The sequence below is a fragment of the Diachasmimorpha longicaudata genome, chromosome 7 (assembly GCF_034640455.1).
Source record: "Diachasmimorpha longicaudata isolate KC_UGA_2023 chromosome 7, iyDiaLong2, whole genome shotgun sequence".
Lineage (NCBI taxonomy): Eukaryota > Metazoa > Arthropoda > Insecta > Hymenoptera > Braconidae > Diachasmimorpha > Diachasmimorpha longicaudata.
In genome coordinates this window covers 9,750,488-9,770,362 of record NC_087231.1, presented here as the reverse complement: position 1 = coordinate 9,770,362, position 19,875 = coordinate 9,750,488, and the positions used below count along the sequence as shown (strand labels likewise).

At 37.7% G+C, this 19,875-nt stretch overlaps 6 protein-coding genes across 7 annotated transcripts; 5 read left to right on the top strand and 1 right to left on the bottom strand.

Annotated features, from left to right (window-relative positions):
• The first annotated feature begins 282 nt into the window (after positions 1-282).
• On the top strand, positions 283-1,996 carry LOC135164182 (cysteine-rich with EGF-like domain protein 2). The gene is made up of 4 exons (XM_064124285.1): positions 283-683; positions 762-1,422; positions 1,529-1,624; positions 1,702-1,996. The coding sequence occupies exons 1-4, from the start codon at positions 516-518 to the stop codon at positions 1,923-1,925; spliced, it is 1,149 nt and encodes a 382-aa protein (XP_063980355.1). The 5' UTR covers positions 283-515; the 3' UTR covers positions 1,926-1,996.
• Positions 1,997-10,258: 8,262 nt separating this feature from the next.
• LOC135164797 (uncharacterized protein C9orf85 homolog) lies at positions 10,259-11,214 on the top strand. The gene is made up of 2 exons (XM_064125469.1): positions 10,259-10,855; positions 10,915-11,214. The coding sequence occupies exons 1-2, from the start codon at positions 10,426-10,428 to the stop codon at positions 11,139-11,141; spliced, it is 657 nt and encodes a 218-aa protein (XP_063981539.1). The 5' UTR covers positions 10,259-10,425; the 3' UTR covers positions 11,142-11,214.
• A 151-nt stretch (positions 11,215-11,365) lies between these two features.
• On the top strand, positions 11,366-12,791 carry LOC135164796 (ciliary microtubule associated protein 1A-like). The gene is made up of 4 exons (XM_064125468.1): positions 11,366-11,588; positions 11,647-11,844; positions 12,124-12,274; positions 12,410-12,791. The coding sequence occupies exons 1-4, from the start codon at positions 11,486-11,488 to the stop codon at positions 12,651-12,653; spliced, it is 696 nt and encodes a 231-aa protein (XP_063981538.1). The 5' UTR covers positions 11,366-11,485; the 3' UTR covers positions 12,654-12,791.
• An 827-nt stretch (positions 12,792-13,618) lies between these two features.
• LOC135164795 (intraflagellar transport protein 46 homolog) lies at positions 13,619-15,403 on the top strand. Its single transcript, XM_064125467.1, has 3 exons — positions 13,619-14,105; positions 14,239-14,430; positions 14,555-15,403. The coding sequence occupies exons 1-3, from the start codon at positions 13,891-13,893 to the stop codon at positions 15,132-15,134; spliced, it is 987 nt and encodes a 328-aa protein (XP_063981537.1). The 5' UTR covers positions 13,619-13,890; the 3' UTR covers positions 15,135-15,403.
• Positions 15,404-15,663: 260 nt separating this feature from the next.
• Positions 15,664-19,748, top strand: LOC135164792 (H(+)/Cl(-) exchange transporter 7). 2 transcript variants are annotated; one of them, XR_010299391.1, is made up of 12 exons: positions 15,664-15,969; positions 16,123-16,254; positions 16,559-16,757; positions 16,833-17,264; positions 17,390-17,914; positions 18,023-18,192; positions 18,249-18,428; positions 18,500-18,709; positions 18,803-19,045; positions 19,124-19,204; positions 19,270-19,486; positions 19,613-19,748. XR_010299391.1 is itself a non-coding variant. In XM_064125463.1 (11 exons), exons 1-11 carry the CDS (start codon positions 15,814-15,816, stop codon positions 19,369-19,371), a joined length of 2,430 nt encoding a protein of 809 aa, XP_063981533.1. In that variant the 5' UTR covers positions 15,664-15,813; the 3' UTR covers positions 19,372-19,591. The 2 variants fall into 2 exon arrangements, 1 of the variants encoding a protein (XP_063981533.1); XM_064125463.1 differs by lacking the exon at positions 19,613-19,748 and having other exon boundaries at positions 19,270-19,591.
• LOC135164798 (phosphatidylinositol N-acetylglucosaminyltransferase subunit Y-like) lies at positions 19,369-19,701 on the bottom strand. Its single transcript, XM_064125470.1, has one exon. The coding sequence runs from the start codon at positions 19,699-19,701 to the stop codon at positions 19,588-19,590; it is 114 nt and encodes a 37-aa protein (XP_063981540.1). The 3' UTR covers positions 19,369-19,587.
• Positions 19,749-19,875: the final 127 nt, after the last annotated feature.

Genomic DNA, 19,875 nt, shown 5'->3' with positions numbered 1-19,875 from the left:
GTCCTGATCAAACTCCGATGAAATTCTGGAAGAATACGAATAGAATTTAAAAAGCTTTAAACCTGCAGATATCTCTCCAGTGAGTTGGAATGTTCATGTAATTCCAATTTTCATTTTAATTATTTAAATGATTCCTACAATAGGACTATTGTTAACGTATATTATCAGCGATAGTGGTTTATCTATAAAGAAATCAGCACGTCTTTATAAACAGATTAAAAACGCCTGAAATTCTGACGCGGTGAACTCCAATTGGTCACAAATTTACGCATGCTCTTCACATTGGCTGAAGTCCCCAGAGACAACACCCCACCGTCTCAGTTGTCAAGATTTTCAAGAATCTAACCTTTCAGGATCTCCAAATTTATACTATTTATGTACCGATCGCTGACATTTAAGTTTTACACGTGTGTTTAATTCACCAAAATCATCATAATTTCCATATCTACCAGCCTATACTGCCTCATAAAATTTGCCACGTGTCGAATAGCATTGTTGATAAACAGTTTGAGAATATGCCAGGATTCGTCAGGCGGCACTTGCTATACTCACTTTCTTTTTTTATATTTGCTGTCATCAATCCGGTTCCTGCTTCGCTGAATTTTCAAACCGAAGAACAATTGAAACAGAAACAACTTCCGTCTTGTGCAGCTTGCAAAATACTTGCTGAGAGCTTTAAGAAGGTAATCGTGTTTTTATTTACTACTAGACATTGTTAGGAAAACTGCATCGTTCAATAAAACGATATCTGATTTAAACAGGGCATTGAGAAGACTAAAAAAGGAAAATTTGAAGGTGGAGATACAGCTTGGGAAGAAGATAAACTAGGATCGTATGCAAAAAGTGAAATACGATTAACAGAAATCCAAGAAAATTTATGCAAAGATGTAAAAAAATCAGAGACCCAATGCCACGATCTAGCAGCGGAGTTGGAGAATGCAATTGAGGAGTGGTGGTTCAGTCACCAGGATGCCTATCCAGATATTTACGTCTACATTTGTATAAAGCATGCGAAGAGGTGCTGCCCTACAGACCACTACGGTCCGGAATGCACCAAATGCCCAGGTTTTCCGGATAAGGTGTGCAATAATAACGGAAAGTGCAAAGGGGCCGGTACGAGGAAAGGAAATGGCCAATGTCTCTGTGATAAGAATTACAGGGGAGAGACTTGCTCAGAGTGTGCTAGTGGTTATTATGAATCCTATAGAGATGAGAATAAATTGCTCTGCTCGGATTGCCATCCGTCGTGTGCCGGTGGATGCACCGGAGGAGGCCCTGGTAAATGTCAGGGAGGCTGCAAGGATGGTTGGACATTAGTTGAGGATGGAGGATGCGTGGATATTAATGAATGCTTGGAGAGTCAGAAGTATTGTCCTGGTAATCAATTCTGTGTTAATAAAGATGGCAACTACACGTGCCTAAGTAAGTATCCTCTTCCATTTATAAAATTACCGAACTTCAATGGCTTTTTTCGTAGATAAATAACGAATTTGGATTGGAAATGGAAAAAGAATACCTTTTGTTCTAGGTTGTGATAGAGCCTGCAATGGTTGCACCGGAGATGGGCCAGATATGTGTACAGATTGCGCAGAGGGGCACCATAAACAGGACAACATTTGTATAAGTGAGTGATAATAGATCAAAAGAATGTATCTAATGATTTTTCTAGGACATTGGTCGAATATAATTTTTTTGCTCCAGATTCAGATATTTTGGGACGCAAGAGAACCGAAAATATGGCGCGATATGCAACTTATTTCGGTTTGTGTGCTGCAACGTGCATTATACTCCAGAAAAATGTGTACGCAGCTAGTGCAATTGGGTTACTTGTGGGACTCTACATATCCGTCTCCGAATATATGATTGCTACCACTGGGGTCCAAAACACATCACCAAATTTTGATATTTTGAGACCGATTGTCTAACGGGGAGAGCTGTGTGTATTGGTTTATATATTTATGTATTTATGAATAAACATCTAATAATTTAAAAAGTATGAATTACTTCAATTATTTTTTTCGTAATATCTATAACGATCAATCTATTTTCAAAGTACTAGTTATGCTGTTTTTCCTGATCGCTCGCCGGCAACAGATGGCGTATTGAGGTGTTACGGAAGGTTTTCTGCACACGAATTACTTAGTTCACATATTTATGTGCGTATAACATTGCAACAATAATATGCAATATTCAGTGTAATATATCCATATTATAAAAAATTTTTGAGGTTGTATATCATAATACATATTTATTCTCTTAAAATACATAATTTTTATTCTGCTATGGTCATCTATCGCATTTTACTGCCATCCCACAGTCTGTTAATATCTTTTCCTTTCTTTGACTAACACAATGATTCTTTGGTTTTAATATCGCCGCAACTATAATTTCCAAATGAAGTTACCAAACTCTTTTTCAGTCATTGGCATAAAAATTCAAAAACCGTGTCTCTATTGTCCTACTACCCTCGAATTAATAACTGAAAAAAAATGAGAATTCTTCTCTTGTCATCGACGGATGGGAGACATGGATGCAAATGGAGAGAAGGTAGAGTGGGGATATAGCTGCATACTGTGGCGTAAACTTTACTGTCAAAATTCACCTATTGACAATAGGTGGCGGGCTAACTAATGTGTTCTCGATTGTGGAAATAGCACGTGAAAGTTATAAAAAATGTCGATGAGCAAACACCATTCGCAATACTTTGTGTTTATATCCATATTTCTAATTTTTGATGGGAGGTCTTTATGAGACCGGTCAACTGGAATACCAAAAAACTTAGCTTCATCGAATCGCCGACCAGCATATTTACTAGAATTGGTTTCTTTGAGCGCTAAATTCAGTAAAATATCTTTAACACAACACTGATAACTTCTTTAATGAATGATTTTAGATCATAAATCGTTAAGCTCGATAATAGATGCAGATTTAGTAATTAAAATTTTGAAATGGTTTCGAAAAACAATTGCGAAGTTGAAAACAAACTCAAAGTCAAGTACAGAAACTAATTTAGGCGTAACATTTATTTCTCTTTTAACAAAGAATAAAATTTGAACTAAAATGTTCACTTTGTGCTCATGAATCGGAGTGATAGATGTAACCGAGAATCAAAATAAGTTTGTATGTATAGAATCAAATGAATTCTGCGATCAAGATAATGATGTTGCCGATAGATGGCTGAGTGTGCATAATTATTCTCGGCAATGAAATTAGTCCCCAGTACTCATAATAAATTCATAAGAATGGAAGACAAAATGCAATATTCAGTGTATATATCCATATTTACAATTTTTTGACATGGACGCATATTATTCGGCATCCTTCTCTAAAACAATGAAACTGAGGCATTAATCATATATAAGATAATTCTATTTTTGGATAGAATATTTTTAGTGACTTTAGTTTATAAAATAATGTGTTCACGGATGCTGCACGTTCGTGAATCGCTACTGTTAGACTAAATAAAAGAAAATATTGTTTAATACCTACCCCTGATCAAATTTTCTCTGCCTCATGAGGACAGAACTTCCTTGTCCTAAAATCTCACATTCATGAAAAAAAATTCTTACAGGCTACTGTGTACGTATGATATTTTGGAAAGAATTGACAAAATGAACAAGTACGGAAATTATTAAACGGCTCATTTTTCTATCCTTTCGACGATTAACTGTTACATAAAAAACCGAAATGCAAGGGAAGGCACCCCTGCCTCCTTCCCCCTTTTTTACTTTCCCTAAAATTCTTTTCTCACTCGCGGCACCTGGACCTAGACCACGCGCGTGGCAGTTCACCCTTCCAGTCATGCCGTACCCTAACTTTTTTTTACCCCCTCGGTGAATTCGTCGTTGACGACTACACATTCACATAGGTGTGTTGAAAAAAAACTCAAGCATTGTTCACGGATGTACGTAACGAAACCCCTATTTCAAAATGGGTTGGCCCCCTGCTCCAATCATTGGAAGGGTTGATTTAAATAATAATACACGAGCTCAGTACCGGCTGCAACTCTCACATCAGTCGTTCACTAGTGGCTTAGATAAACTACTCGCAGGCACAGACGCCGGTCCTGTCTTCCTAAAAATTTAATAATAAACTGTAAATTTTCATTTGCGATATTCCTGAAATTTGTAAAAACTTCAGAAAGTACTGTTATTAAATTTTTCCTCGGGGAATTTCCGTAAATCGAATATTTTCTACATAAATTAAAGCATTAATCAGTTTGTACGTGTCCTACAGCTATTAATTAACTGCTACTGCTATTAATTAAAATTCATTTCGACGTGATGCGACGGATAGTGGGGGACGTAGGAATATGGAAGTGATTGTATTAAAATGAAAAAATCACAAGGATTTTTGGACGCACATTACCGCAGTCCTACAAGGGTGAGTCACTAATACAATACGAATTAAACAAATATAAAAAATCGTCAAACCTTTTTGTTTAATTGGTTCAGGCTGAAGACTATCGCATCGTAGACGATAGAATAAAAATATAATTCCGTCGATCAAATTTATTTCAAGCAAATTAATGTCATCAATTTCTGTATTAAATTTCAATTGCCGACTCTCGGTCCTCCTCTTTATCAGAAATACATTTGATTGGCAGATTTTGTTTGGAGCTGAGTATATTAAATGAAATAATTCAGGGGTTTCACTTCGGGAGCTTCCGCCAATCCGCGAATTGTACCAGGTATAATGCTATATCACCAGATCATCCAATATCGTGCTGGATAACATTAAACTAATACTGTGAGAATAATGGTAAAATGGGTGGGGATAAGGTAATAGACTGCGATGCAAGGTGGGGGCGTTCAGATTCAGAGAAGAAATTGAGAGGGAGTCAACTGACACTGTGTTTGTCATGGGGTCGAGCACCTCTTCGTGGCAGAACCCGCAGATAATTCAGTAAAGGTAATGCAGCTCTCGTTGATTCCAGACTAATTTCCATTAAAATATTCGTCTTTTCTGTAGTTTTGAAATCGGCTATTGGAGTTCGCGGTGCAACGTTGCATCGGGTGCAGAGATGAACATTGGAGAAATAAAAAAAGCGGTCATACATCGGCGAATCCACGGACCATCCACTAAAGTCGGTATGAAAATTTAGCTGTTCTACTTGTGATTTTTTTAATTAATTGAAAATTGAAAAGCTATTAAATTTCTCGAGACGTTTGGTTGTCAATGATCAAGTGGAAAACATTATTTTATGGAGAAATTGATAGTATTTCAAATTTTGGAGGCGCATGACAGTAAGAATTTTTAATTTTCCTCCACTTTTCATCGGAAACATGAATATTCCGTATTGATTTCCATTAACTGTCCTAATGATTCGAAATTATTGAATGCATTAAGTGGAAATATTGTGATTTTCATCGACTTCTCTGGGTTTTACCTATTTTATTAGAATATGAAGAATATGATGTAAGAATACAATGAATTCCGGCAATAAGAGTAACGAGGCCGGCATATCGAAATTAAAATTGAAAAGACCAGAAGAACTCGAAGAAAACGTTATCTCACGAGAATATTGGCAACTCTCACAATTTATTATGGGAAGCATGGCCCTTCCTCCAGCATTCCTGGAAGAATAATCGTCCTCTCACCAGCCGTATTTCATCTTCAGTTGAAAAAAGTTATACCAGTATAATGAAGGTGTACGCAGTGCATCTTCTTCTCTCCTGAACCCTCGCGCGTTATTGCCTGATTTTTCACGGAACGAAAAGAAAACGTCTGTAATTCACTTCGGTCGAGCGTTGGAGCGTACGAAGCAGCAAGTGAAGCGTGAAGCTCATGATGTCGGTTTACCTCGAATTCATGCTTTCTTTTTCGCCATCTCAAAACTCTTTTTCCCTGGACAAAGGCAAATTATTTTCTTACGAGAAGTTCAAAAAAATTCTATCCCATTTTTTTACTGCTCTACGTTATGCTCCGGTTGCACGCGTACAACTTGATCACATCACGAAATATAATTTTCTCATTTTCGTCCATTTATCTCTTGACGATCTTCAATAAGATACCGGAAATAACGAGAAAATGAGGATGAAAAATCCTGCGATTGCATGATCCAGGACGAGTACAATCCCGTGAAAATTATTTAATTAATTATTTAGAATGATAAAATATCATATGAATGGAATTGGGACTTTTTTCACGTGATTTTTCTTTCCCTTCGCACGATGGACTTTTTTTATTTTCAAGGAGCCCATATGTCCGGTTCTCAGCCCTCAGATGTCCGCTTAAGAGACTCTCGTGATACGGATTAGATAAAAAAAATCCTGTCCTACATCTGGCAAATTTAATTTGATAAATAGAGAAACAAATAAATAAAATAGAAAAATCTAACAGTAAAATTAGGAGCGTTCCAGAAAAAGTGAAAAAATGCGTAACTATTTTGGAATTTTTTAAGGGTGTGTTAAAGAAATTCCTCAAAATCGCTCGGTTGTTGTAAAATCCTCGAGCGGTAGAACGAAAAATCGTCCAATTATTTCTGAAAATCTCTTGACAAAACATTCACAATTTGATCAAATAAATGAATCAACCCTCTCCGTCCTTTCCTCATGAAATATTTAAGAATGCGCATCCTCTGCACGGATTCGGGTGCATTGACCTGGTGGCATTAACCAAATGATTGACATTATCCCGTTAGTCTTCCGTGAAACTCACACTGCTTGCACCAATTGTCAAATTACGGAGATTAGAACAGTTAATGGACAGACACAGGAAAGGGAGAGCCGGTGTACGTTCCGACATTGGTCCTGCGCAGAATCTGCCCCGAGTTTCCTCCCTCCGATTCCAATCCAACCCTCCCATATTACTTATCCGTTCTCCCTCCCCCACTTTCCTCCATGGACCAGATCAACCCTTTCCGCATTCACTGGCCTTCATCATTCGTCTCTGCGATACCAATCCAAATAGTTGTTTAGCGGAACATCCCATTCAGTAGCACCTGTACCTTCCATAACATTCAGAGTCATCTTCATCCCTTCGCTTAAGTGTGAAATTTCCCAACGGTATTTGTTTCATTTCAGTGGATTTTTCAATTATTTCCTATAATTTCAACGTGTGAAGCTACTAAATTCATTGGTAATTTAGAAATTTTAATTGTGATCGTGAGGTTTCAATAGACGTTAGACTTGACTATTTTATTCACTGAAAATATGTCGTTGCAGAAAGGGAAATATAAGTGGTAGATAATTCCGGAAACGCACATCTCTTCGTTCTTAGGGCAACGAAATATTTTTCTCTGGTTCGCGCTTTTCTGGTCGTTGAGATTTGAATAGTTGTGACATCGGATCTAGAGCTTTCTGAATCGCGAGTCATTTGAGTCATTAATTCCGGAGCGAAAGAACGGTTGTTTTATGACATTCAGTGACTGGAAAAAGTTTTCGCTCGTGTTTTCCGCCCTTATTTAAATTGAGCCGGTGTTGAATGAGTTTGCCAGTAAAAATTAGTTTGTTCTCTTAACTGAGGAATAGAATTTTAAAAACGTAAAGGAATTCGTCATAAATATATTGACGAAAGAATTAAAATGATATTTTACGGTGGAAGTCGAGGATCGGGTATTTTATTGGGAATTCAAACACAATATCTTTTTTATATTTTTTAAAGTTTCATGTCTCATGATTAATTGGAAATGTTCCAGGGATTTCAATGAGTGGTTTTCATCAGAGTTTTTTTCTTTTACAGATGAACAACGGACTCCAGCTGTAGTCAAGACACATCGCTCGCTCTTTATGCTTTTGATTGTTGCTCAGAAAGCCTTGTTAATAATATTGGCTTTCGGGCAATAATCATAATCACGAAAGCGTAGCTATCAGCGGGGTATGTTCGAGATTTTCTCACATATAGATGTGACTAGCATCTGCTGTAGTGTAACAACCCACATACAGAGCGATTGTTAACTATATTTATATCATTCGGTTTTCTACATCAACGATAGTAGAATCAAGAAGAAATCTTCGGTCAATAACTTCATCTCTACGATTATTATTATAGAAGGAGGACTGGTGAATTTACCATCGCAGAGGAGAAATTATTTAATTTGTAATGACTAGTCCCTGATGTTCAGTGATCTATCAGTCACGGAACAGTGATGATTCACGGATGATAGCCCTGAATTTCAGAATTTTATATATTTCTATGAACGATCATAATAAAATATATAAACCGCTGTTGAAAAAATTTGAACATTGCGACTTTATTATTAAATCGATGATTTTTCAATAAAAAGACTAATGTTTGCACCCTTCCAATATCCCACCATAAGTTTCATTCACATACAACTTCATGAGTATATTATAAACTGTATAAAAAAATTGTAACCGATATCAGGAGCCCTTGGTCTTCCAATAAAATGTTGAAAAGATAAAATCGTTTTCTATTGTGAGAACATAATAATGCGACGACCGGACGAGCTGCATCCCTTACTCGTCAAAATTGGTATTATACAAAATGGCATAATAAAATAAAAAATAAACGAACTACCACAAAAATTAATTCATTGCACGAATACTTGTTATAATCCGATATTACCACACTCACATCTTAATTTCTCCTGTTACGTTCCCTGCATGTGCCCCGTTGACGATTTATTTAAAAAAATCCTCTTGATAAAACCGCTTACGACACCCCCAAGCCATCGCGAATATTTTTAATATTCAAATTGCAAACTCTCAATTTAGGAGAGCAGACTTGACAAGACTTTTTTGAAATCCTCCGAAATTATTAAAACTAATACAAGTGAGGAATATTCCCAGCACTGTAGTGCAATGTTTGTATGCCTCAAAAAATAATGACAATGCACATCGCCAAAAAAATAATAAATATCCATTTGTCTGCGGAACTACATTCCGCAGGTGAGGCAAATGCCGCAGTTCGATAATCACAAATGCCTGTATAATTGCGAGACGTGCAATATTAATACATTGAAAGCATTCCGCAGTTCCGACCGCCTACATGTCTGATAGCTATTGTTTTTCCACATATCCTCGACATTGTCTGGCATTCATAACAAGTTTAAATCGTTGACACCCTAATATTTCGACTGTTGTTGTTAATGCATATTCACTGTACACCCGGTGAATGTATAAAACATCAGAAGAAGATTGAGACGTGGCAAAGCAAGCCCCAAACTGGTGGAATAGTTGACAGATTGACAGTCGGTCGCGCAAAGTAACAGTGAATATTTTACGCTCGTTTCACCTGTCAGACCCTGTGTGGAAGAGGAAAATTGAGGGAGATTCTATGTATAGTTTGCCCTGGCGAACTTTCGACCTGAAATGACCCTCCCCCTCCCTCCAGACGGCGAAACGTCGACGATATCACATATGTATACATATCCGTCATCCTTCACTTTATTGAAAATGAAGATAAAAAGGTGAAAAAGGTGACTCCTAGGACTATTATCAAATGAGTTTAATTTGGAAATCGATGACCGCATACTCACACCACTCCGGAACTGGGAAATTCACTTGAGATGGTGCCGCCTCCGTTTCTCCCACACTAGCATCTCTGGTTAACGTATAAATTATTGGTTATATCCTCGATTGATCCCTTACTATCTCAGGAATCGCTAATGGCTTCATTATTTATGAATACTGCATAGACTCCAGTTTTAGTTCGCTTCAAATTTTTCTTCATTTAAAATCCAATTGAATAATACAATCCTGGGAATTCTGTCAATTTATTCAATTGAATTTGGCTCTGACGTGGAATATAGTTAAAAAATTGAACAAAAAGTTTCCAACGTAAATGCGCCAGTGAAAAATTAATTCGGTTAAATGTGTAATTCAGAGTTGATTTTTTTACTGCATATGGGGCATCCCGATACTCTAATTATGACTTTTGGAAAAGAGGGGTGAGCTTGTGAAGGAGTCGTGGAAATGCTTTCGGTTAGAGGGGGTAGAATTCATTATTAAAATTCTTCTTTTACAAGCACATTTTGACGACGAAGACTCGGTGAATCCTGAGTTCACGAACTCAATCAGAAATAGAATGAGATAAAATTTCGTGCGCAGAAACGAATATATTTTTATGATAACTGGCACTTGAGTGAATAATTATGAAATAATTTTGCAATTTCAAAGCAAATTACATCCAATATTTCAATATAGCAATTGAATATATAATAGGATTCCTGTACATGCTACATAGAATTTCAAGAGTATTGTTAAGTTGTCAATTGAAATCAATATTCAAACATTCAAAATTGAAATTTACTCAAATACACGGTCTCTAATGGCGCCACTGACTGTGTTGTTGTGGATAGTTAGTGTGAAAAGTTGATCGTGCGTTCCTCTACCACTTTGAGGTTAAGTTCGTGTAGATCTGACGTTTTTTAAAATATTGTGCTCGACCTTTTCGGTTAAATTATACGGATAGTAAACGAAATTGAAATCGACACATTCAAGAAATATATTCTTGGTAAAAATGAGTTGTCGTAAGGGAAACGTGGGGCGGTCTCGTCCCCAGAAATATCAGAATACACATGCGTTCAAGAACACTCTTCATGACACATCGGTTAAAACGAAAAAGATAAATAATACACAAGTAGTGAATGTCTGTGAAAAGTGCAAGAACATTATTGAATGGAAGATAAAATATAAGAAGTACAAACCGCTGAAGGCGGCTAGCACGTGCACCAAATGTCAACAGAAATGTGTTAAACATGCTTATCATATCATGTGTGGACCATGCGCCCTGAAACACGAGGTTTGCGCCAAGTGCAATGAGAAGAGAGAAATTATCAAAGAAGTAACTCCAGAGGAAAGCATCAAACTGGACAGAGAACTCAGACTTCTTTTGAAAACTTTGCCTGAGAGGAAAAGGAGAACGTTTCTTCGATATATGAATAAAAAAGGTATGTCGACGATAATTCACGATAAAAAAATATTTTTAATTGAACGAATGATTGTACAGGGGAGAAAAAGAGGCATGATAAGGAGTTGGACAAAACTGAAGGGGCTGGGAATGATGAAGATGATGACAGCGATGATCCAGAGCCTCTGCCTTCACGAGATGATTTGCTAGAGAAACTAAAATCTTTGGTCGTGTCCAAAAATGACGAGGATGATGATGATGATGATAGATTTGATGATTCTGATAATTCAGCTGCTGAAGACTCAGATGAAAGTTCTATCAATTGATGGATAGTTTTTTTTTCTTTTATTTTCTGAGATGTACATATTTGGAATTGAGATAAAGAATTCTTTAGGCAAATACTTTGTTCTTCTCTTCTCCATCCATACCACACAAAAAAATTATATAAAAAGATAATGAATACAATCGACATTACATAATCTTTTTATTGTTGATTTGATCGTGCCTCTATGCCTGGTCCTAGGTTTCTGGAAAAAAAAGAATAGCTTTACAAATTTGAAGTCAACTTCGCTCACTATAGATTTGACACCAACAAAATTCAATATAATTTTTTTCGTAACCTCCTAAATTTCTAGTTTTTTAAATAAAAATTTCCAGTTGAAAACTGACAATGCCACCAAAGAATCAACCTAAGGTATCCAAAAAACCAAATAAGTCAAAGCCAGAAGAATCAAAAACTTCGAAAAAATCCGGAGGAATTTGTTCATTTCAAGGTAAATTCTTTTATTTCAATGAAAAATAGAATATGTCCGGACTTAACTCCCTACTTAGGTCCTGGCCCGAGGTATAAACTGAAACCGCTAGTTGGATATAAGGACCACTGTTTCTCAAAATATCGTAACCCAGCTTTTACAATTCTCGGACAAAGCTTGATAAAAAATATCGGGGGTGATGGGCCCGGCCCGAAATATCAGCTAAAGTTTCCACCAGCACGAGGGTTCACTCTGGGAATGCTACTCAAAGGAAAAAGTTGTTACTGCTGTTTTAATCTATAATTGAGTATTTACATGAAATTTCTCCATTAATTAATGTGGAGATTAGCATAGCAAAGTTTTGGAAAATAAAAATATTGGAATGAAGAGACCAATGCATAAGTAAACGCTCCACTTCGTATCATCACTTCTTGGTATTGACGATGACGTAGGGAGATCGATCATTACCACGAAAATAGAGTCTCCACGGAGAGAAATTTCTGAAAAGCTCATTCGAGTTCAACTTTATTTTCGAACGTAAAGATTTTTTTTCAAGAATACGAGTGCACTCCTGGTCCTTATGGCATACCTCCGTACTCCCCGAGACCGGCTTTTTCAATGAAATGGCGAACAAAACCTCGAGGGGGATTAGTCTCTGCTGGACCCTACTACATTCCGAGGGACCTCAATGGTCCTGCCTTTACTATGTACGACTTTTTCAAAGTGTTCAAATACTCAAGTGGGTTATAATCCCTCATTTCCAATTTCCGGATGTGCACAAAAAATTATTGTCGTCTGGAGAATATCTCTTTCCGCTTTGAAAAATCACTATCAATGTTTAGGGGCGTCCGCCTTCCCTCTGGCCGAAAGGACTGTAGCCCAGGACCAGGACTGATAAAATTGGGCCTGGTGAAACCGCGTGCTCCAGCCTTCAGCCTATGCGACCGACCTGCTGACAGAATAAAATGTGTCAGCCCTGGACCCTACGGTGTCCCCAAGTTAGATAAAGCCCCTGCATTTTCATTTGGAGTTAAACATAGTCCTTGTGCTCCACCCTTAATCACGGAATGCGATCGAGTCTGCTAACATTAACTATTTCGACAGATCATCAGATCAATTATGTTCTCAGGTTTGATAACTGAATTATTACCTTGAATTGTAGCCTCAGCGAAATTATCTATGTGTTTACTTGCCAGATTATATCTTATTAAGAAAATGCAGTCAGTATATAACAGTGGTGTATTTTCTGTCACTCGATCGAAAACGATATTATAAATTAATCCTGCAGAAATCCGTAGGAGAAAGCTTTTACACTTCGGATAGGTCTGATTCGGTTGGTACATCGATACAGATAACACAGATATCCATCTCCAAGAATTCTCTATTATATCTACGTCAAGCACTTTCCCGATTGAATTTTATGTTACTTGTTTCTGCAATATTCCTAATTATTCCTGGCATCCTCCGGGTGTCTGAACTTTCTACCACTGCAACAGTTGCTGTACTTCTTTACTTGAAATCAAATAACGTCACAAGAGCCTCCATCGACATTACATCTTCATGATATTATCAAGATTTCGTAGAAATCATTCGATAATTGTTAATAATACTGGGAAACTTCGTGAGTATATGGACTGTGATCTCAAAATAATTCACCAATTGAATTCCAGCAGGTGATTGCATTATCATACGCTCGCTTCGTCGAATACATTCAAATATTCACGAAGGCATGCCTACATGTCACAATCTCATATCTCCCTAGAAGGAACGTGAATCCTTGATAGAATCCTTCGTTTATTATGCCTCGGTTGACTTGATCCTTCCAAACTTAATTTCTCGAATTTACAATTACCAATGAAAATTTCTCAACAAAGCTCAACAGAGCCAAATAGAAAAAAAAGCATATTATATGACGTTTGGAAATAGCTAATTTTTGAAAACCTACTAGTGCAGGTAAATAGCTTTCCATTGGAATCTCTCCAATCAGAACTAAAAAAAGACTAGTTTCAATAAATTCCTGACATCCTGTCTTAATAGCGCTCTAAAAATTTTCAAATATTCATATATTAATGCAAACGAGAAGATTGGAATTATTAAGGCTGAGCCGGCAAAAATAGAAAGGACCGCATTGATCCGTGACTGAAACCATGGTAACGTACCTATACTCCATATTGAAACAAACTGGCTGCAGTCTCGCCATTAGCAATCGCTCAAATCCGATAGCGATTTCATTATCTAAAAATCAACTAATCAATTAGTAACTAATTTAATAGATCGTGGGAAATGTCGAGAGTTATATTTTAATCCGGAAACAGTAGACATTATGGATATTGACGAGAGAAGTAGTGGAGAAGAGGATACAGCACCGTCGATAAGTGCATTTACGAAATTCGACGAGAGCATTGTTGTGAAAAACGCCGAAGAAATTAAGAGCCCAGTGAGTCGCCGAGGATCTCTTATGAAGACTTCGAAAAATGCAGCGAGTGATATCAGCGATGATCTGGAGATGAATTCGCCGGAAAGACCAGCTTTTCGAATGTGAGTTGATCAAAGGGGCTGAGAAGCCAAAAGTACTCAGGATTTTTTTCAAATGTTAGAACCTCTCTCCGTCGTTCTTAGAATGGTAAAAAAATGGAAAGTCAAGAAAAAATAAGAAATAATTGTTCTCCAGGATTTCGCCACCTGTGAATTCGTTTCAACAGGCGGTTGGTGTTGGTAGTGATCCATCCGACAGTGAAGAGACTGATGATGATGACATACAAGGAACGAGTGTCAAGAAACCCATTGAATTATACAATGCCAAGGAATTTGAAGAGCTTAATGTATCCGCAGAAGTCAGAGAATTATTTCAAAATATTACGAGGTAAGGATATCACATTATTTTTCATGCCAAAAAATTATGAGAGAATAACAAATATTGCTAATGATGAATGAGTCCAGTCAAATCCTATTTGACATTTCATTTTTTCCACCGATAATTATTCCAGGTATACTCCCCAAAAGATAGAGCTCAGTTATAAGCTCGCACCGTACATATCAGATTTTATACCAGCAGTCGGGGATATCGACGCCTTCATAAAGGTTTCCCGACCAGACGGGGTTGATAACAAGATCGGATTGATCGTCTTGGATGAGCCCTGCGCAAATCAATCCGAGCCAGCAGTACTGCACTTGCAACTGCGGAGTCACAGTAAAAGTGCAGATGCCCGGCAGCAGGTGGTAATAAAGAGAATAGAGGAGGCAGAGAAGAATCCAAGATCCATCGAAAAGTGGATAGACGATTTGAGCATGCTGCACAGGAGCAAACACCCTCCAGCTGTTCGACTGACTGAACCCATGCCTGACATTGACAGTCTAATGCAGCAGTGGCCCCCCGAGGTCGAGAATAAACTCAATGATGCTCAGTTGGACCTGACTAATTTCGATTGCGATCTTCCACATCTTGTTGATATTGTTTGTAGTCTTATGGACATTCCGGTGAAACCAGAAACTCGGCTAGAATCTCTGTACACACTTTTCAGTTTGTTTTTAGAAGTTCGAGATATCAAGGATTCGCCGACCTTTTGAGGACAAATAGACTATTTTCAAATACTGCTGTCAAGAGTTCTTTTTCTCTTTCTGTACGACTGTCACAAATTTCCAGGGAAAAATTACAGTTATTTTTCATTTGCATAGATGGAATACCATATTTTTTACCCGATTTTAAATTCAGGGAGAAAAAATTACAAATTTTACAAATTAAACTCTCTCACTGATATTAATTGTGCGCTCTCTTGTTTTTTTTTTCTCATTGAACAACATTTTATAAAACTCAATAAATTGTTCTATCCAACCTATGATGGGGTACAAAAATTTACTCTCACCATTAAGAAATAGTTGAATGAATAGATTTAATCTCCAATACCAATGGAAATCACCGATTGAATCAGTTGTACTAGATATCCCTCTCGAATTCGTTGGTCTACGTATGCAGTTATCTACACAATGCAACACACACGGAATTTATACGTGTGTGCTACTACTACTACTATCCAGCGTTGAGCAATGTCCTTTATTTACACAGTAGAGATAGATGCCTAACAGTAGTGTGACTCACATTTTTCAGTATATAACAGTCGCAGGACAGTATCCCACATGCAACCTATAAAGTGGATTTTGAATATGACAATAACCCTTTCCAGTGGCTTCACACTCTCTTCCTCATTTAGTGAATGCATTATTTAATTCATCATAATAAAAAAGCATAATGGAATCTGACAAATTGATAACCCCCCAAGAAACTGAAGGCGATGAAGTGAATCACGTTCCTGATTCGAGCGTCGAAGAAGAGAGGCTATACAGATCTCAACGTAGAAATAATTTTCCATCGTACTCTAATGACGATGTCAGCGTGAGATTCAGGGTAAATGTTTACAAATCTATTCCATATTACAGTGCAATTAAAGAGACATTGTCAATTTCCTTTACGCTTCGTTGTGAACACCAAAACAAAGGACCATAACCTCTAAAGTAGCTGTCAAAACTCGGACATGTTGTACAATATTTTTTTTTTCAGAGTACGACGAGTTACAATGGAAATAATACTTTTGACAGCCTTATCGAAAGTGTCTCATACCGACAGTCTCATAGGATTAATAATGCTGAATTTCAGCCTGGTGCTACAAATTATATATCTGCAAATTATGAGGTAATTTATTAGGGGTATTAAGTAGAAAATTGTCCTCCTTTCACAAGTTTTTGAAAACATTTTAAAATCTGGAAAAATGCCCAAAAAAAATTTCTGACAAAGTCTTGGAATTTTAGGTGGAAAATCAATCCATTCTTCATTTAGCTGTTTGCAAGTTCTACTAATAATGTCAATGTGTCCTGTCTCCCATTCTTATCTTGAACTGACTAAATATATACTGCAGGAAGTGAATCACACAACATAACTCATATCCTCTCATAGGCTAGCGTTAAATTTAAATGAAAAAAAGGATTAATGATTTCAGAGTCTGGATTACGATTTATGTGAGAACCACTTGCTTCAAGATGAAGAAAGAACGAAAGGCTACAAATACGTGGTAAAAAAAAACTTCGCAAGATGGTTTATTTTCTTGTTGGTCGGTATATTGACCGCTCTAATAGCCTGTTTTGTCGATATATCGATTGAAGAGCTGTCCGATGTCAAGTATGGAGCTCTAAAGTCATGTATCCTTTTGAAGAATTGATGAAGCGATCGAACAGTGGAGAAGATTGATCCTTAATTTGCAGTGATATGAATAGATGTGGATAATTGTGTGGAGGACAAATGCTTGTGGCTTCCGTACGGCATGTGGATCATATTGAATGTAGTTCCATGCTTAATTGGCGCCATATTAGTCACATATGCTGAACCAGTCGCCGCTGGCAGTGGGATCCCCCAAGTAAAATCTTATCTCAATGGTATCAAAGTTCCCCGAGTTGTCAGAATAAAAACGCTAACCGTGAAAATACTCGGTGTTATATCAACCGTGGTTGGAGGACTTGCTGCTGGGAAGGAAGGCCCTATGATTCATGCTGGAGCAGTTGTTGCAGCCGGCGTATCTCAAGGAAAAAGTACGACTTTCAAGCAGGATTTTAAAATTTTTCAATACTTCAGAGAAGATCATGAGAAGAGAGATTTTGTCTCTGGAGGTGCAGCGGCTGGAGTGTCTGCTGCTTTTGGTGCTCCAATCGGTGAGTCTTGGAGACTTCCCGAACAGATAGATTTCATTGCTCTGGGATTTTTTGTTCGTCAATGGTATTGCTTACACATTGGTTAGGATTCTGATTCAGATATTTGGGGGGTTTCCCAATTACAGGTGGAGTATTATTCAGTATCGAAGAAGGAGCGAGTTTTTTCAACCAAAGCCTCACATGGCGAACATTATTCGCCAGCATGATATCCACCTTCACATTAAACGTTGTCCTAAGTGCCTGGCACGGTCGCCTCGGAGATCTTTCATACCCCGGTCTTTTGAATCTGGGACAATTCGAGACTCTCCCCTACCAAATCTATGAAATTCCTTTGTTTATGATGGTGGGCGCTGTTGGCGGACTCCTGGGGGCCTTATGGAACCACCTAAACTATAAACTTTACTGTATCAGACTGAGATACATCAGAGCAAAGACGTGGAAAATTGTTGAGGTTGTTTTTGCTGCGGTGATATCAGTGACAATAGGTTTTTTCATGATTTACTTTATCAACGACTGTAAGCCTTTGGGGCAGGATCCCACAAAGTATCCTGTCCAGATGTTTTGTAAGGAGGGAGAGTACAATGTTGTGGCAGCACTTTGGTTTCAAACACCTGAAAGCACTGTGAAATCACTTTTTCATGATCCCAAAGGTGAGAGTCAAGATTTTTCAAAGTAAATTGCCTGAGAACTGTTAAAATTTGAAGTTAATCAAAGAAAGTCATTTGAATATGTTCAAATTAAATGTATTTCGCTCACAGGCTCCCACAACGACGGAACCCTAGCCATTTTCGTGTTTCTATATTTTTTCCTGGCTGTCTTCACATTTGGCCTATCAATGTCAGGTGGCCTCTTCATCCCATCTCTTCTCATTGGGTCGGCCTGGGGTAGGCTCTTGGGATCTGGACTAGCCAAAGCTATTCCTACATGTGTAAGAAGAGCCCCAGCCATGAAAAGGTACAGGAATTAATCAAACGTCTCTTCCAGGTTCTCTTCGAACCAAAGAAATACGCACTACTTGGTGCAGCTGCACAACTGGGCGGTGTCGTTAGAATGACAATAAGTCTCACAGCAATTCTGATTGAAGCAACACAAGGCATCTCCTTCGGTCTTCCAGTGATGATCGTTCTCATAACGGCCAAGTGGGTCGGCGATTTCTTCAACGAAGTACGAAATTAACATGAATCAATCCCGAACGTTCGTTGTCCCGAAATTATTTTGTATTTTTCTTGAACTAGGGTATCTATGATACATACATCCAAATGGCAGGCGTGCCACTACTGCCATGGGAAGCTCCTCCACTGTCGAATAATATTTATGTCAGCGAAATTATGAGTCATCCTGTGGTAACACTCAAAACCACCGAAAATGTCGGTCACATTGTCGAGCTTCTCAAGTGTGTTAAATTCAATGGGTTCCCCGTTGTGGATCCTCCCAGCACTGACCAGGTAAGATATCTAGTTTGTCTACGACGGAACACTCATAGATGTGTGGCTAGAATGACCTAGCGCAACCGAAAACTTGACATTTTGAACTCGTAGCATGAAGTCCATTGCTATGGACGCTTTCGAGGCTTGATCCTACGGTCACAACTCATTGTTCTCCTGAAGAACAAAGTGTTCAACGAATGTGACACCTGGGAAAGTCATCTAAGTCTGAAAATGTTTCGGAATGAGTACCCCAGGTATCCAGAAATCGATCAGATCGCGGTTACAGAAATGGAAAAAACATATTTCATCGACTTGAGGCCTTTTATGAATCCTTCACCCTATACTCTTCAGCATGTACGTATTCGTTCAGTGCACAACGCTTAAGTTTTTGAATTTATTCAGAGTTAACTTTATAAACTCCTGAATTTTCAGTCAACAACACTCCCGAGAGCATTTAGACTGTTCAGGGGACTAGGGCTCCGTCATCTCCCAGTGGTCAATGATACGCATGAGGTATTTAATATTTTAATTTGATAATGAGTCTCGGAAATAATGAGGGAACTGAATTTTCAATGCAGGTTGTTGGCATGATTACGAGAAAAGATGTGGCGCGGTACAGGATATGGAAGCACCGTGGGAAAATGGGACTGGATGAACTTTTAATAACAGACAAAATATAATAATAAATATAATTTATATTTTTGATTTCCTTATTATCGTCTGTACGAAGAACGAGTGTCAAGTCAATGCAAAAATGAACTCTTATAATTAAGGGAAATCTATTTGTATATTTTGGTAAGAGAAACGCATAATCATTTATGTTAACATATACTTATGCCATTTATAAGGGATGGAAGAACATTTTAAATATGAAACTGTTGTTTTGATGTGGAAATTCAATTATTGACGAATAATTCCCAGCCCAGCCAAGACCACAGTCTGAAGAACAGGCAGACTGGCACTATAACCAGGGAGAGGAGGAAATAATACTCGTAATTGGACAGGTACATTTCCCTTTCAATATTTTTTCATCCAGGTATCTGAAATAATCGATAAATAAATCAATTACAGTTCTATTGGAGATGCCATTTTCATTCTATCATTTCTGTCGGAAACTTCACAATTTTGACGATTTTCGTCAGTGAAATTCACATTATTTGATAAATTTAATGTATAAAAATTGT

What these genes read in the sequence shown, in the direction of transcription:
- LOC135164182 (XM_064124285.1), top strand. Translation starts at nt 516, where the DNA reads ATGCCAGGATTCGTCAGGCGGCACTTGCTATACTCACTTTCTTTTTTT. An exon ending in TTGCTGAGAGCTTTAAGAAG is followed by an intron (nt 684 to 761) that starts GTAATCGTGTTT and finishes TGATTTAAACAG; the next exon opens with GGCATTGAGAAGACTAAAAA. An exon ending in ACAGGACAACATTTGTATAA is followed by an intron (nt 1,625 to 1,701) that starts GTGAGTGATAAT and finishes TTTTTGCTCCAG; the next exon opens with ATTCAGATATTTTGGGACGC.
- LOC135164797 (XM_064125469.1), top strand. Translation starts at nt 10,426, where the DNA reads ATGAGTTGTCGTAAGGGAAACGTGGGGCGGTCTCGTCCCCAGAAATAT. An exon ending in TCGATATATGAATAAAAAAG is followed by an intron (nt 10,856 to 10,914) that starts GTATGTCGACGA and finishes ATGATTGTACAG; the next exon opens with GGGAGAAAAAGAGGCATGAT.
- LOC135164796 (XM_064125468.1), top strand. Translation starts at nt 11,486, where the DNA reads ATGCCACCAAAGAATCAACCTAAGGTATCCAAAAAACCAAATAAGTCA. An exon ending in AGGAATTTGTTCATTTCAAG is followed by an intron (nt 11,589 to 11,646) that starts GTAAATTCTTTT and finishes CTCCCTACTTAG; the next exon opens with GTCCTGGCCCGAGGTATAAA. An exon ending in AATGGTCCTGCCTTTACTAT is followed by an intron (nt 12,275 to 12,409) that starts GTACGACTTTTT and finishes ATCAATGTTTAG; the next exon opens with GGGCGTCCGCCTTCCCTCTG.
- LOC135164795 (XM_064125467.1), top strand. Translation starts at nt 13,891, where the DNA reads ATGGATATTGACGAGAGAAGTAGTGGAGAAGAGGATACAGCACCGTCG. An exon ending in GAAAGACCAGCTTTTCGAAT is followed by an intron (nt 14,106 to 14,238) that starts GTGAGTTGATCA and finishes ATTGTTCTCCAG; the next exon opens with GATTTCGCCACCTGTGAATT. An exon ending in TTATTTCAAAATATTACGAG is followed by an intron (nt 14,431 to 14,554) that starts GTAAGGATATCA and finishes TAATTATTCCAG; the next exon opens with GTATACTCCCCAAAAGATAG.
- LOC135164792 (XM_064125463.1), top strand. Translation starts at nt 15,814, where the DNA reads ATGGAATCTGACAAATTGATAACCCCCCAAGAAACTGAAGGCGATGAA. An exon ending in CCAAAGCTATTCCTACATGT is followed by an intron (nt 18,193 to 18,248) that starts GTAAGAAGAGCC and finishes CGTCTCTTCCAG; the next exon opens with GTTCTCTTCGAACCAAAGAA. An exon ending in ATCCTCCCAGCACTGACCAG is followed by an intron (nt 18,710 to 18,802) that starts GTAAGATATCTA and finishes TTGAACTCGTAG; the next exon opens with CATGAAGTCCATTGCTATGG.
- LOC135164798 (XM_064125470.1), bottom strand. Translation starts at nt 19,701, where the DNA reads ATGTACCTGTCCAATTACGAGTATTATTTCCTCCTCTCCCTGGTTATA.